The sequence below is a fragment of the Anguilla anguilla genome, chromosome 18 (assembly GCF_013347855.1).
Source record: "Anguilla anguilla isolate fAngAng1 chromosome 18, fAngAng1.pri, whole genome shotgun sequence".
Taxonomy (NCBI): domain Eukaryota; kingdom Metazoa; phylum Chordata; class Actinopteri; order Anguilliformes; family Anguillidae; genus Anguilla; species Anguilla anguilla.
In genome coordinates, this window is record NC_049218.1 from 3,139,166 (window position 1) to 3,152,947 (window position 13,782).

Consider the following 13,782-nt stretch of genomic DNA (forward strand, 5'->3'; position numbering starts at 1 on the left):
CAAGACTCATCTGAAGAGATGAGTGGCAAAGCTAGCAGGTACAGAGAAACAAGCAGCAAGAGCTCTGTGCTAGCACATTAGCCTTAGGTTTGATGGCTTATAATGTAGCTTTCACTGTGTTTGGAAGTAGTCATTGAACAAATCAACTTTTACCAGCAATACATAACCAGTCAGAGGCTTCCTGGCGAGATTCACAACAACAAACACGTAGAGGAATCCAGCAAGATCAGAATTAATGTACAAAACATACCTAAACTGGAGAATTTACTACAATAAAGCAGTAAAGCCAAACAAAGTCCTTAGATATATTTAACAAGTCTTCTCAATGTCTACTCTTTAATGTCTGTATATGTGGACTTGACACAATATCCAACGTGTGATGGTGAAAGGAAGTATCATGTTCTCATTTTTCTGTTTTTAATGCAGAAGGCTAATGCCACTCTTCAAACGGGTGCTCGCTCAAAATGTGATTTAGAAAATGCCACACCGCAAGCAAAAAGAACAAAAAATTAAATATATAAAATTATATTTACCTTTATATCCTTACAAATGATCTTCATCACTCTACTACAGTATGGCAAAATTCTATCGCCAGAGATTAAAAAAAATAAAAAATAAAATAAAATAAAATGAAGAAACTTATTCACATTCAGTGGACTCCTTAATGTTTAAAATCAAAATGTTCTCAGCGCGTTTCAAAGAAACCGAAGACCTGGCATCGTTATTTACAGCCTGAAAGCAGAATTGTGGGAAGGGATGTGGGAGGGTTTAAAAACTGGCCTAAACTCCGCCTCACCCGGCACGTACGAGCGGGGGCGGGGCCTAAAGGAGGGGGCGGGGCCTAAAGGAGGGGGCGGTCACCCGCAGCAGTACAGCGACCCCGCGGAACCTTCCAGACTGCTGTCCGTGTCCGAGGCGCCGGCCGGGTCCGTGCGCGGGGGCGACGCGTCGGCGGAACCAGGAGGAGACGGGGGCGGGAGGGGGGAGGGGCCAGTCACTGCTGCACCTGCACCTGCGCTGTGAGAGAGAGGGGGGGAGAGGGGGGGGGGCAGGGAGGGAGGGAGGGAGGGAGGGAGAGGGGGTAGGGAGAGAGAGAGAGAGGGAGGGAGAGTGAGAGAGAGAGAGATAGAGAGAGAGGGAAAGAGAGCTCTATTAAATCAGTAATGAACTGGGACTGTGTCCAAAGCTCTCTCTCAGTCCAGCCTGCGTACCTGCTACACTGCAACCCCCCAAACCCCCCCCGGCCCGCAGGACCAAGCCCAAACTCAGCGCTTTGAATGTAATTTAGACTTATGCCTAACAACATTTGACAGAAAAGCTACAGCCTTTTGCTGGGAATCCGGGGGTGGGGTCAGTGACAGGCCAGTGTGTACCTGCAGGAGAGGCAGCTGTGCCCCAGACGCCCCCCCACCCCCATCTTACACACACAGAACACAGACAGCACAGCTCCCTAACCTGAGCGCTGTCCATGGTACTCACCAACTAAACTTCAACTACAACAGCGCTCAATTCAACAGCCTACGCAGTAGAGCAGCTTCCTATTGTGTGTGTGTGTGTGTGTGTGTGTGTGCATTAAACTATGGAACAGTTTAGTTTTTTAAACCTTTTTAAACAGTGGAGGCATCAACAGAATGCAGAAACTCCAAATGAGGGTGAAGCCTTTACCAGCTGTTGCTGTGGTAGTGGCAGAGTGCAGCAGTGTGTAATGTTAGTGTAACTAACCCAAAGATGGAGGCTGTCCCCGGATCAGTCCATTCTTTATCCTCTCCTCCCACTCCAGCACCTCCTTGTAGATCAGCTCTGATACAGGAAACAGAGCAGAGACAGTGTGAGACACAGCTCTGATACAGGAAACAGAGCAGAGACAGTGTGAGACACAGCTCTGATACAGGAAACAGAGCAGAGAGAGTGTGAGACACAGCTCTGATACAGGAAACAGAGCAGAGACAGTGTGAGACACAGCTCTGATACAGGAAACAGAGCAGAGACAGTGTGAGACACAGCTCTGATACAGGAAACAGAGCAGAGACAGTGTGAGACACAGCTCTGATACAGGAAACAGAGCAGAGACAGTGTGAGACACAGCTCTGATACAGGAAACAGAGCAGAGACAGTGTGAGACACAGCTCTGATACAGGAAACAGAGCAGAGACAGTGTGAGACACAGCTCTGATACAGGAAACACAGGCATACATACAGCATACAGCACTTCAGTAAGGTCAGAGGAAACAGGACCCCCTGCAGTCTGCCAGGCCAGCACAAGAAATATGAATCTTCCTACTGTAAGCCATCGGCACAGACATCCACATAAGCAAGCAGCAGTGGTTTGTGAGTCTCTGGGATGAGTTACTCTGAGTGAGTGACACGCGCTTTCCTTCGAATTACATGTGAAGCACACACGTGCAGAAGCACACGGCCCCCATTACCTTTCCACTCCTCCACCGTGTGCTCCCGCTCATCCAGCTGCTTATCCGTGATCAGCGGCGGCGGCTGCAACCATGGAAACAGAAGTGATGAGAACACAAGGTACGACCAACCGTTCAGTAGCTCACGCACGCAAACACACAAGCACTGAAGCACACAAACAGACGTGCACTCCAGCATGCACACAAACACGCATGCACACCTTTACACTCACGCCCCGTGCAAATGCACAAAATGGCCGTCCAGATGACGCAGTACGGCTACTGTGTACGGCTGTACAGATCAGCACTTTCCCCAAAACTGAGCGGGATCAGTCACTCCAGTGTACAGCTGAAAGGATCAGCACTTTGCCCAAAACTGAGCGGGATCAGTCACTCCAGTGTACAGCTGAAAGGATCAGCACTTTGCCCAACACTGAGCGGGATCAGTCACTCCAGTGTACAGCTGAAAAGATCAGCACTTTGCCCAACACTGAGCGGGGTCAGTCACTGACTGTGTGAGATACTCACCGCCTCCACCTCGGTTGGATCGTACCACACGTTAATGTAGGGGTGCTGGAGGGCTGCGTCCACAGAGATCCGCTTGGACGCGTCTATGACCAGCATTTTGGATAAGAGGTCTCTCGCCTGGCTCGCTGGAACAGCAATCAGATCAGCGGAGTTAAGGGAGTATGAGCTCACCAGCAAAACAGCCACAGAGAGGTGAACACATGAGCTCTGACAGATGAGCACATGAACTCAGAGAGATGAACACAGGAGCCCTGACAAATGAGGAACATGAACAGGAGGCAGTCTTAAAAATCCAATCTGAGCAAAAAACTCGAGATGGAATGTTCAAATCAGCTGATGAAAAACACTGCAAATATGGTTGATGTCTAGAATTTGCTACTCTGCCTTCAAAGTAAATCAGTGAGAGGAACATGTTTCATAGAGCGTTAACAGAGTTGTACTGACTGACATATATGGCTCTATTCATGAAACATATAAAGGAATATTAAATGTACAAAACGGGAAGTAGAACTCTTACCTTTGAGCTTGTTGTGCTCTGAGTCAGCAGGAAACAGGACGTCGGGGAAGAGCTTCTCGAAGCTGTACCCGGCGTACCTGGGCCGGTTCTCCACGTAGGTCCGAACCGACTGGTTCAGCTTCAGCATGAACTCCTGGGACGGCGTTCCCAGCTGCTCGATCACTTTGTTCCACTGATCGATATCTACGGTCACGCGTTTAAGAGAAATACTGCAGAGGATTTTTCAGCTGTATCCAAAACATAATCCTTCATTTCATCGTTTCAATGCAGACAAAAAGAAAAGAAACATCAGCCAAAAAGGATAACATCTTGATTATATTGGCAGTGTTATGTGATATCCTTAACAAAAAGAATGTAGTTTTTGTCCTTGTTTCAGATCAGGAGAAATAGCGAGGTCAGATGGATATGTCAAGATCATTCATTGCGAATGACCAGACAGGACATCCGCAGTCAACCTCTGACTGCTGAACAACTGCATATTTCACCAGCAGTGTTACTGCTGCTGGTCATTAGATACTGGTCCTCTGAACCAAAATCACTGGAACAGGACCGCAGGGAATAGACACAGACAAACAGATAAATGCAAACACAGACACACACACACACATAAACATATATAAACACACACACAAATGCACAAATTAATGGGTCTACTGGGTCAAAATTTAATTAGACACCAATTAACTTCCTGACAATTTTGAAAAGAATGTCAAGTTCACCAGTATTCAGAACAAAATTATTGCACATTTTAATTAAAATAACTCTAGAAAAGAGCTGAGGAAAAAGATGATCTGCAGGAGTTTTTCCCATTTTAATGGTATTTAAAGGGTTTAAGTAGTTTAATAAACTAAGCATTACCACACACACTTCACATTCACGGACACATTCACAGACACATACACAGACACATTCACGGACACATTCACAAACACATGATGGACTGGATATGGAAAACAGGTAAGGATACGGTCTGAGCCGGGGAATAACACACTACCCCTCACCATCTCAGCCATGATGCACCCCACTGACCACACATCCACTGCAAAAACACAACGGCACCGGATTACCATGCAGATCCAAACACACGAGATCACCATGCAGATCCAAACACACACATGATCACCATGCAGATCCAAACGCACACAGCACAACAGCCAAACGCAGACCGGTGGAGAGTGACCAAACTGGAAAATAAATACAGAAACATGCAACATCCGTGAGTGTGGAGACACAGACAGCGTCAGGACCAAAATGACCTTCTCAAAGACAGGACCTTCAGTTTGAAGAGCTAACACAGATAGGGATACTCAAACATGCCCCATAAGACCAGCAGCACTGCTGGTTTTCATTCTTACCCTCTAATCAGGACTGACTTCAACCTGGAACACCAGGTCAGTTAAATCTCTGGCCAATCAGTGCCATTAAACAACTAATTAATTACCAGGTTGAAGAGAAAACCAGCAGTACTGCTGGTTTTGTCTCAACTTATTTCCAAAAACGTGGCACAAATGAGTCCTGAAAAGATGCGACTCCACCTGTTTTTTCCTGTTCCCACTGTTCTAAAAACCTCCAAGTTGTGTTCCATGAATGTAAAAATTGGAATTGGGCCATTTTCTAGCTGCAGTCTGAACAGAAACTGTACTATGAGCTGCTTTCTTCTCATTTGGGGTCCCGTAAATAAAATCTGCTTTTGTTGCTGTCAGAGCAACTACCGAAGAGCAATTCTTTGACAATTCAGTGATGACAAGTTCAAGCCGTCGCGTTGCACCAGAACCACAGAAACCCAACTGGGACCGAGGTGCACGTCTCCAAATGTCTATGTTCTTGGGTTCACTGTTCCATGGTAAAACGTGACTTTTTTTCTTATTATTTTGCTAAATTGTGCAATCCCGCTGTTGTATAAACGTCTTCTATTTACCCCAACAGGCTTCAGCAGTTGACAGATGATCCTAGGTTTTTAAATTTGCAACCCCCTTCTAGGGTTACCGTTGCTCTCAACCCTGATTCATGCACTTTGTCATCTCGTTCTAAGTCAGCCTGGACAAGAGCGTCTGTCAAATGCCACTAACAAAATGTAAATGCGATTTCAAAATGGCTCCTGGATCAGTAATGATATGCAAGTGTGATTTCAAAATGGATCCTGCATCAGTAATGTTAACGTAAGTGTGATTTCAAAATGGCTCCTGGCTGCATGAGTTTAAGGCAGAATGGCTGCATGTTAGCAGCGCAAGGATACAATCCCTTCCTGGAAAGAGGATTTTGTGGCGAATCATTTCCGCCATAATGCAGCCCACAGACCATAAGTCCACTGAGCATGTGCAGCACGAAAGGGAGGGAGAGAAAAGCCAAGTAACGAGTCAGCAGGAACATTCTAGAAGCACTTTCAGTGTTTTTCCCCCCCACATGCAAAAAAAGTGCTTCTTACAGTCAACCATTTTGTATGAAGCAAAAACTCAGCAGTCTACAGCAGGGGTTTCCAATCTTACCCGAAAAGGGCCAATGTGGGTGCAGATTTTTGTTTTACCCCAGTGCCAAGACACCTGATTAAACTTATCAAAGACTTGACTGAAGACCTTGATTAGTTAATCAGGAGAATCAGGAGTCTTAGCGCGGGGCTAGAATGAAAACCTGCAACCGCACCGGGCCTTTTCAGATAAGCCTGGACTACACCCCCTGGGCTACAGCAGTGAGAAATGCAGCTGCTAATGAAAATATGACGTCTGGTTTTTTTTTTCATGCATGACAAATTCTTGCATGTTTAAAAAAAAAAAAAAAAACATTTTGTGTGACACCTTTGGCATGCAAAATGAGACCGTGTTAAACCCGAAAGTTCAGTCTGGCAGCTCCACACAGAAAACCAGGAACTGAAAACCAGGCACAGAAAACACACTCCAGCAGAGTGGCCACACAGCTAGAGGCCAGCGGAGGTAAGCCGCACACGGTGCGGGGGTGGGGGGGGGGGTCAAGCGGGGGGGGGCACTGACCGTTGGCTTGGTAACCCATGCCCAGGATGACCTCGGGGGCCCGGTAGTAGCGCGTCACCACGTACGGGGTCATCAGCAGCCCCGTCGCCGCCGTCCGGGCCAGTCCGAAATCCAGGATCTTCAGCGTGCAGTCCGACTTCACCACGATGTTACTGGGCTTCAGGTCCTGGGGACGGAGGGGGAAGGGAAAAAGACTTTCATTTATCTGGGGGTGTCGAATCTGGTCTGCGAAGGCCCAGTGTGAGGGCAGGCAAGCACTAAAACACCCGTTACAGCTACACAACTACTGTAGTTGTGGTCTCAAATCAAGACCTTAATTAGCTTAATCAGGCACTTTGATGTTGGGCTAGAACCTGCTACAGACAACAACACAAAAACATCTTTCAAATGCATGCAACTGAAACCCTGTCCATCCCTGAGCACAGCAGGGACTGAGTTCCAGACTACAGGGTCTGGTGCTGTGTTAAAGGTACCAGTGCCTTACCGCTGTACTCCACCCAGGAGCACCGCTCTCTCAGAGAAACACCGCAGGCGGCTTTTAATGGTCCCGTGTGGCATGTCATTAAATGAGCTGCCCATCGTAGGACCGTCTGCTGATGCAATTACATCCCATTCATAGCCTTCGATGTTAGATCGTATATGGTTGGGAGGGTGTTAGAGACAGGAAGTCAGAGGCAAGGACACTTCCTGAGTACATTTCAGAGAGGAAGTCAGAGGCAAGGACACTTCCTGAGTATGTTTCAGACAGGAAGTCAGAGGCAAGGACACTTCCTGAGTACGTTTCAGACAGGAAGTCAGAGCCAAGGACACTTCCTGTGTACATTTCAGAGAGAATGTCAAAGGTGAGCACACTTCCTGTGTATGATTCAGACAGGTAGTGGGAGGCAAGGACACCTCCTGTGCATGACTCAGACAGGAAGTCAGAGACGGGGACGCACCCTGTGGATGATCCCCGCGGCGTGGAGGTGCTTGATGCCGCAAAGCGTCTGGTACAGCAGGTAGGACAGCCGCTCGTGGTCCAGCTCCATCTGAATCACCTGGCACAGGTTAGCATCCATCAGCTCCATCACCAGGTAACTGTGCCAAAGCCATGGAGACAGGGACAAGCACCCATCAACCACTCATCAAACTCTAGTGCACATTTCATAATAAGATCATTTAAAGTCGATCGAAATTAATTTCTTTAAGAAAACTGTTTGCTAAATTCAGTGATTATAAACCGAAGCAATGATTATTAAAACAGCAACAGGCAATTCCGTCACCAAAGCCATCTGACCAGCAAAGGAGTGTGGACAGTCTGCCCTCCTTTAGTATTTATTTATAGCTTTATTCAGACAGGGAGAAAGCAGAAAGGGCAACAGATAGAGAAGGCTCAGAGGTCAGACAGTGCCATGGCGGGGGGGGGGGGAGGGGGGGGGTTGAACCCTTGCCCGCATGGGAAGGGGGGACTAGTGTGATTCCATACAGACTGCAGCACACAAAATGATGGAATAGATCCAGTCTTCAGCGTCACAGCAAATACGAGCATTGAATACACGCAGCTATATACTTACACGTCCTGGAATTCTTCAAGTGTTTTTTGTGGCGTAAATACATTTAACAGGCCGATGATCTGTGAAAATAAAAACAAATCACAATAGACATTAACACCTGCACCACTACATTAATTACTTCTCGATTTGAATCGTGAATTTTCAGCACGGCAAACAGCTCCAGTAAAGGGGACCTGGGGAATAAAAGAACTGGAAGCCAGTAGCATTTCTCCCATTAATGAGCACTTTCCACTGATTGAATAAGCGTTCATCCGTTACAATTAACTTCAAAGCTCCTGGCAGGTTAGCATTGACCTACTCCATTATTTAAACAGCCAATCACACGGGGACACGGGAAACACATCAAAGGACGCCGCTGAGGATGAGGCTCGATTAAACCCACCGTTTCTTCATTCAGGAAAATCGCAACATTAACCCTTCAGATCCCAGGACGTCCAAGTGACACAGCACAAATAATGACTGACAGCAGCTAACGCTGAATCAGCGTGTTCCAGCTCCAGCGACCCCCACGCAGTGTTTGTTCACCCTTGGAACAGCACCAAACGGTTAGCAGCCCAACAAGGCTAACTGCTTTTATAGAGGCTCACAGAGAGGAATGTTAGCTGCGATCACCAACACAGTCAAGCTAATGCAGCACATACAGCGGACTAAACCCATTACTCGACTGCAACAACAGGAACACAAAAGCAGTCCAGGCATCTGCAGAATCTGCTTTAGGCTCCTAGTGACGTCTGTAGAACGGTGAACCTGTAAAAAGGAAACTAGGAAGTTGGGGGACTCACGTTTTTGTGGTTGACGCATTTCATTAGCACCAGTTCTCTGTACGCTCTTTTGGCGTGCGTTTGGTTCTGGAAAGGCCGGCTGAGTTTCTTAATCGCGACGTTTCGATCGAGGCTGTGATCATACGACGAGCTGCAAAAACAAAATAATATCACGAGCTACAACACCATATAAAAGGATTTTTTTTTCGATGTGACCAAGTGTAGTATTAATTTCATTACATTCATAGCAAGAAAAGCTGTTTCCAGCGTCCCTCAGTGACCTGCCTGCCCTGCAATGTGAAATAAAATTTCTTGTATCGCACTACTGCCCTCAACTCCACACACAGTCGGACAAAGTGTGTAACAAAAGAAAAAGCAGGACTGCGGGTAGATCACTCTAATACAGCGGTAACCAGCCCTCTTCCCGGAGATCAACCGCCATTTTTCTCCACTACCTGAAAATCTGGGGGCCTAGGGGCCTTAAAACAGGTGTAATGTGTGCCCTCCTTCCGGTCCTAATTGAAACACGAGCAGGTTTTAACGAGTTGTATGAGTTTCATCATTTATAAACTCCGTGCACCTCAACTTACCAGACAATCCCCTGCGCCCCAGAACCGATGGGTCTCAAGTTCTGATAGCGTTTCAAAACCGTGAACGTCGAATCCCCGACATCTATACTGTAGTACTCCTTGTCCCGCTTGTTTTTATTCATGGTTAAACCTCGGCAGATTGTATTTTGCGCATTCGAGCCAAATGTTCTTCTCAGCACCTGAAACAAGCAAAGGAAAATGTTACAATTCTGTTTCATTGCAGATTCTTTACAGTAAGAGGTTTATTATCAATGCTTCATGAAACTGTCAAATCTACATTGTAAGCTGCAGCCTAATCAATATAAAGCATCCAGTTATGTAGGCAATCCTGGTTCTGCGGACAGAAGAACAAACTGAATGGTACTCTATGACTATGGGAATTGACTTCAAGACTGAATAAAATTCAACAACAGCTGCTGGCCAATGATAGCATCCGTTACCCTATAAAAGGGTCTCACACCCATTGAAAAAGGATCATTTTTGGCTTAAGCCCCACCCAGCAGGGCAGTGGAACCAATCAGCTCGCCCTTTACATTCCCAGGACCAAGGTTACCTAGGTAACCAGATGTTCAATTTCCAGTACAGCTTCTCTGAGTGGCTCTTTATGTCAGTATAAGAAATCTTGTGAAAATTGTGTATTTTTAAGCCTGATACAAAATGCTATTGTCAAATTCATACACAGTGCACTAAAACACTCCATTCGCACCACCTGTGCTAAGCTTTTCTGTGGCCTTGACCTTACCTTGACCAATTCTTGGCATCAACAGAACTACGCTTCCCATAATTCAGTGGTGTTGGCAGAGACCATGCCATTTCCTGCTGTTACCCTCCCTGCCTGGAAACGTTTAAGGTACCTCAGAGCCGTCGATACAGTGCGGCAAAGCAACCTGCTCACTGCAAGTCAGGCAGTATCACATTGAGACCATGACAAAAACCACTTAATTCCAACACTGCTTAACAGGGAAGATCCTATTCTGACAAAAAATAAATAAATACATAACAATATCGGAACAATCTGATCCCCATTACTTTTGCAAGGAGCAAAACACAAATATTTTAATAATATTAAAGGATAAATGTTATTTCACATCAAATCTAAATACATAATATAAAGTACACAACTGCTGGAAAGTGTTCATTGTAATCACAGGAGATCAGATATTGAATTCTGGTGGCAGTTGGTAGTAACAAACGAAGCCCACATTTTTGACATCATTATAAATTAAGCAAAATATAGGCTTCTTCCGAGTACGGTTAATTTCTGAATGTAAGTATCATATATGCATGTTCCAACAGCATGAGGCAAAAACACTGGAGCACAGATCCTGTAACTGAGAGTCCCTGATCTATCTTGGTCCAGCCATTGATTGAAGCAGCCCTGCTCCTCGACTCAGCAGCAGTAAATGGTCTCCAAAAAATTCACCCAAAGAACATCTCAGACAATGTGCACATTCCCTTACAGCAACAATACCTCGATGGATGACAGAGGATTGCTTTGAGGGCTTACATTGCCGCAAGGTAATTCATTATTATAATATGGCCATAGGTTATAATGGTTTGCAAATCGGTTTTGGAACATAATATGCACATGCTACTGTGCAATTAAATACAGGTTAGAGCGCTAGCGCAGCCAGGTGGTGCAAGGTCTTATTATTTACCATGCAGTGAGTCACTGCGCTAATGCACCATCTTAACTCAAACTAAATATAGGCATGGCTTTTTATCGTTCAAACGGGTTTAAACAGGCCGATTGCTTCGGATATGGGTAACAAATACGCGCACGTACTTCGGCTAAATAGCAGAGTTGTAGTCATATCCCGAATTATGTGCATGGCTAGCGAACGCTGATCCAAAAGCTAGCTAGCTAGCCAAGTTAGCTTCCGTGTCATGAGGTAGTCTAGCTGATCTGCACAAATGACATTCCTGCAGCTAATGACAACATCCATAATCCTAGGTAATGTGTAGAATAGCTAACACAAACCCAATAGCTAGTTAGATAGTAATGGCTGGCTAATACGAGAACATCTTCAAAAACGGTAACGTCAGGTAGCTTTTTTGCTTCTACAACGAGCATACTAGTTAGCGGTACACAATTAATTGCTGCCTGCTCGCTATTCTAGGCTAGAAAACTATGCGCTCGCCAGAAACAATACATTTTAATGTAGACTAGCTGTAGCTGGATAAAAAGATACTCATAAACGTCACTGCCTACCAATAGCATTTAGGCATAAGGTTATTGTATGTACTAGGCTACAAATTTATCGCATGTCAACTTACTAGCCAAGTACGGTTACCAAAATATTGCCGAGAATAAGCAAAATATTTTGTAGTTATATGAAGCTTGCTACTAACGGACTTCTTATAAGCATATGCAGTGGCTAGGAACCTAGACAATACAGCTACAGAGTGAATCATTTCCAACGAAATCCGCTGCATAGCTAGCCTAAGGTAACTTGCTAGACTAGAGCTAGCAAGCTACTTGTTGGGTAGCTGGCGTTATAAGGTATGCTAACGAGTTACCCAACTCATAATTACCCAACTATGCCATATTTTACACATTTCACATGTGTAAGTCATAGAAATAGTCAGCTAGTCTAGCCAACGTAGTCTTGTCAAAATCGGTAAAGCAGTAACTGTTAGTGCAAGTCTAACGAAACATAACGAATGCTCAATGCTAATGCTAGCTTTCACAACACTTTCCGTGTTATGTGTAGCTATTTAGCTACTGTTAACTAACATTAAGTGGTGTTACAAGCTCGTTATTATTGATCAACACCCTCCCCACTGCACATAGCTAAAACAATACAATTACAATGTCTTTAAAAAAACTCACCACTCGAACGAATTTCAAGGGTTATCCTCCTCTTCCAATCTGTTTTCAATTCCAGTCATTCAATATTTATAGAAAATAATATTAGCTATTATGTTACGTTGAGACACATTGCTAGCTTTGTTGCTAACCTCTGCATTCACAGCGCTTGCTCTCACTGGCGTGCACTCGCAGGCCCTCGGTGCTAGAGGGTTGCAAAAGACATGCGTATTACGTCACTCGACAACTGTGTTTCGGTGACGTACGAGTATATATGTCTATGGTTCCAGCAACCAAAACAATTACAAGTTCTCGTACCTGTCATGTTCTCAGCATTCTGGCTGCCTTTTAGTGTTATTCTCAAATCATGGTCATACATAATGGAAGAAATACGTACCATAACACACCGAAACAACACCAACAACAGTAAATCAACCTAACACAACATTCTTCTGCCCTTATGGTCTGATGTTATGACAAGGTTGCAGCAGCGGTTGAAAGCTCATGTTAGGTCTAAAAAATCAGTTAATAAGACTGCTTACAAAGTAAATTTCCATAACTTAACAGGAGTCATACGTGTCAACCAGTATAAATTATGTTTTTTGACAAAGTAATTCTGTGGTAGTTAACAACCTTGAATAAAATTAATCATACTCAGCATTTCAAGCAGGATTAACCTGCTTTGGATTCAAACCTATTAAACCAGTTAAAACTAGTTTTATGATTATTTTTCATCCAGCTCATACTACTCATATTTATTTTTTTTTAACTGCAGCTTGACATCACCCCAGCAAAGCCACCCACCTCTCTAGCTGTACTTTTCCCAATCATGTTCATGGTGTAATGCCCATCACAACCTCCATTATCCAATCAGGTTGGCTGAAGCACTTCGGTCTCGAAGCACTGTCTCTGCTGCTTTTTTTCCCCTCCACATTACGGTCAACAAGTCAGGCTCACACAGGCATGAACTGAAGGATGACCCTTCCCGTGTGAGCACCCCATTGGCCAGCTGCATGGTAGTGTTGTCATCCCAGCCAACTGAAACCTTCTTCGCTGGGTGACTCTAGTGGTGATTCCGCTAGTTGTATTTTGGGACTGCTGGTCACAGTCCGGATTTGATTGACAGCGATGTTCCGCGAAGGCGTGTCGTATTCAGTGTGGTTACTGGAACTACAGATGTGTGCCAGTCATTTTGTTTTATGGTGGCGTGCTATGTCGATGTTTTTATCTGTGGGAAGGAAGTAGCCTGCTTACATAAAAAGTGCAGTCATATCATCTGCACAAAAAATTTAAAATAGGTTTGTCATAATAATGAAATCATTGCAACTGCGGTAGACTAACAAAAAAAAAAAAGATTAACGTAACATAACTTAACGAGAACAGGCCATTTAGCCCAACAATGCACACCATTTTTCAGCCACTAAAGTGCACCTACTTCTTGGGTTACCTATAAACTAGATAATAACCAGCATCATATCAAGCCTAGTCTTGAAAACCCCCGTAGTTTCTGCCTCTACTACAGATGAATTAAAATTATATTAAAATGTAAGGTTTAAACTTTGTGATTAAATGAAATTAAATTATTAGCTATTTTAACAGTATCCTCGATCACTGCTTGATGATGCTTGGTGAAAA

The 13,782-nt window shown here is 44.7% G+C and overlaps 2 protein-coding genes across 5 annotated transcripts in view; one reads left to right on the forward strand and one right to left on the reverse strand.

Moving 5' to 3' along the window:
- Positions 1–833: 833 nt before the first annotated feature.
- On the reverse strand, positions 834–12,404 carry mapk8a (mitogen-activated protein kinase 8a). 4 transcript variants are annotated; one of them, XM_035399964.1, is made up of 12 exons: positions 12,172–12,404; positions 9,339–9,517; positions 8,770–8,899; positions 7,988–8,046; positions 7,373–7,511; positions 6,435–6,600; positions 5,687–5,758; positions 3,451–3,633; positions 2,934–3,058; positions 2,427–2,490; positions 1,723–1,800; positions 834–1,012 (listed from the first exon to the last, which is right to left on the reverse strand). In XM_035399964.1, exons 2-12 carry the CDS (start codon positions 9,458–9,460, stop codon positions 858–860), a joined length of 1,293 nt encoding a protein of 430 aa, XP_035255855.1. In that variant the 5' UTR covers positions 9,461–9,517; positions 12,172–12,404; the 3' UTR covers positions 834–857. The 4 variants fall into 4 exon arrangements, with proteins under 4 accessions (XP_035255855.1, XP_035255854.1, XP_035255856.1 ...); XM_035399963.1 differs by lacking the exon at positions 5,687–5,758 and adding an exon at positions 4,418–4,489 and having other exon boundaries at positions 12,172–12,398; XM_035399965.1 differs by lacking the exons at positions 5,687–5,758; positions 12,172–12,404 and adding exons at positions 4,418–4,489; positions 10,081–10,339.
- ptpn20 (protein tyrosine phosphatase non-receptor type 20) overlaps positions 10,665–13,782 on the forward strand; it is a 50,949-nt gene continuing 47,831 nt past the window's right edge. The window contains exon 1 of the mRNA XM_035399948.1: positions 10,665–10,856. The gene's annotated coding sequence lies outside the window, so the exon portion shown is untranslated. The remainder of the gene's footprint in view (positions 10,857–13,782) is intronic.

Coding starts and splice junctions, on each gene's coding strand:
- mapk8a (XM_035399964.1), bottom strand. CDS start 9,460: ATGAATAAAAACAAGCGGGACAAGGAGTACTACAGTATAGATGTCGGG. Junction 8,900..9,338: donor GGGGCGCAGGGGATTGTCTG/GTAAGTTGAGGT, acceptor TTGTTTTTGCAG/CTCGTCGTATGATCACAGCC. Junction 3,634..5,686: donor CCTCTTTCCAGGAAGGGATT/GTATCCTTGCGC, acceptor GCGTGACCGTAG/ATATCGATCAGTGGAACAAA.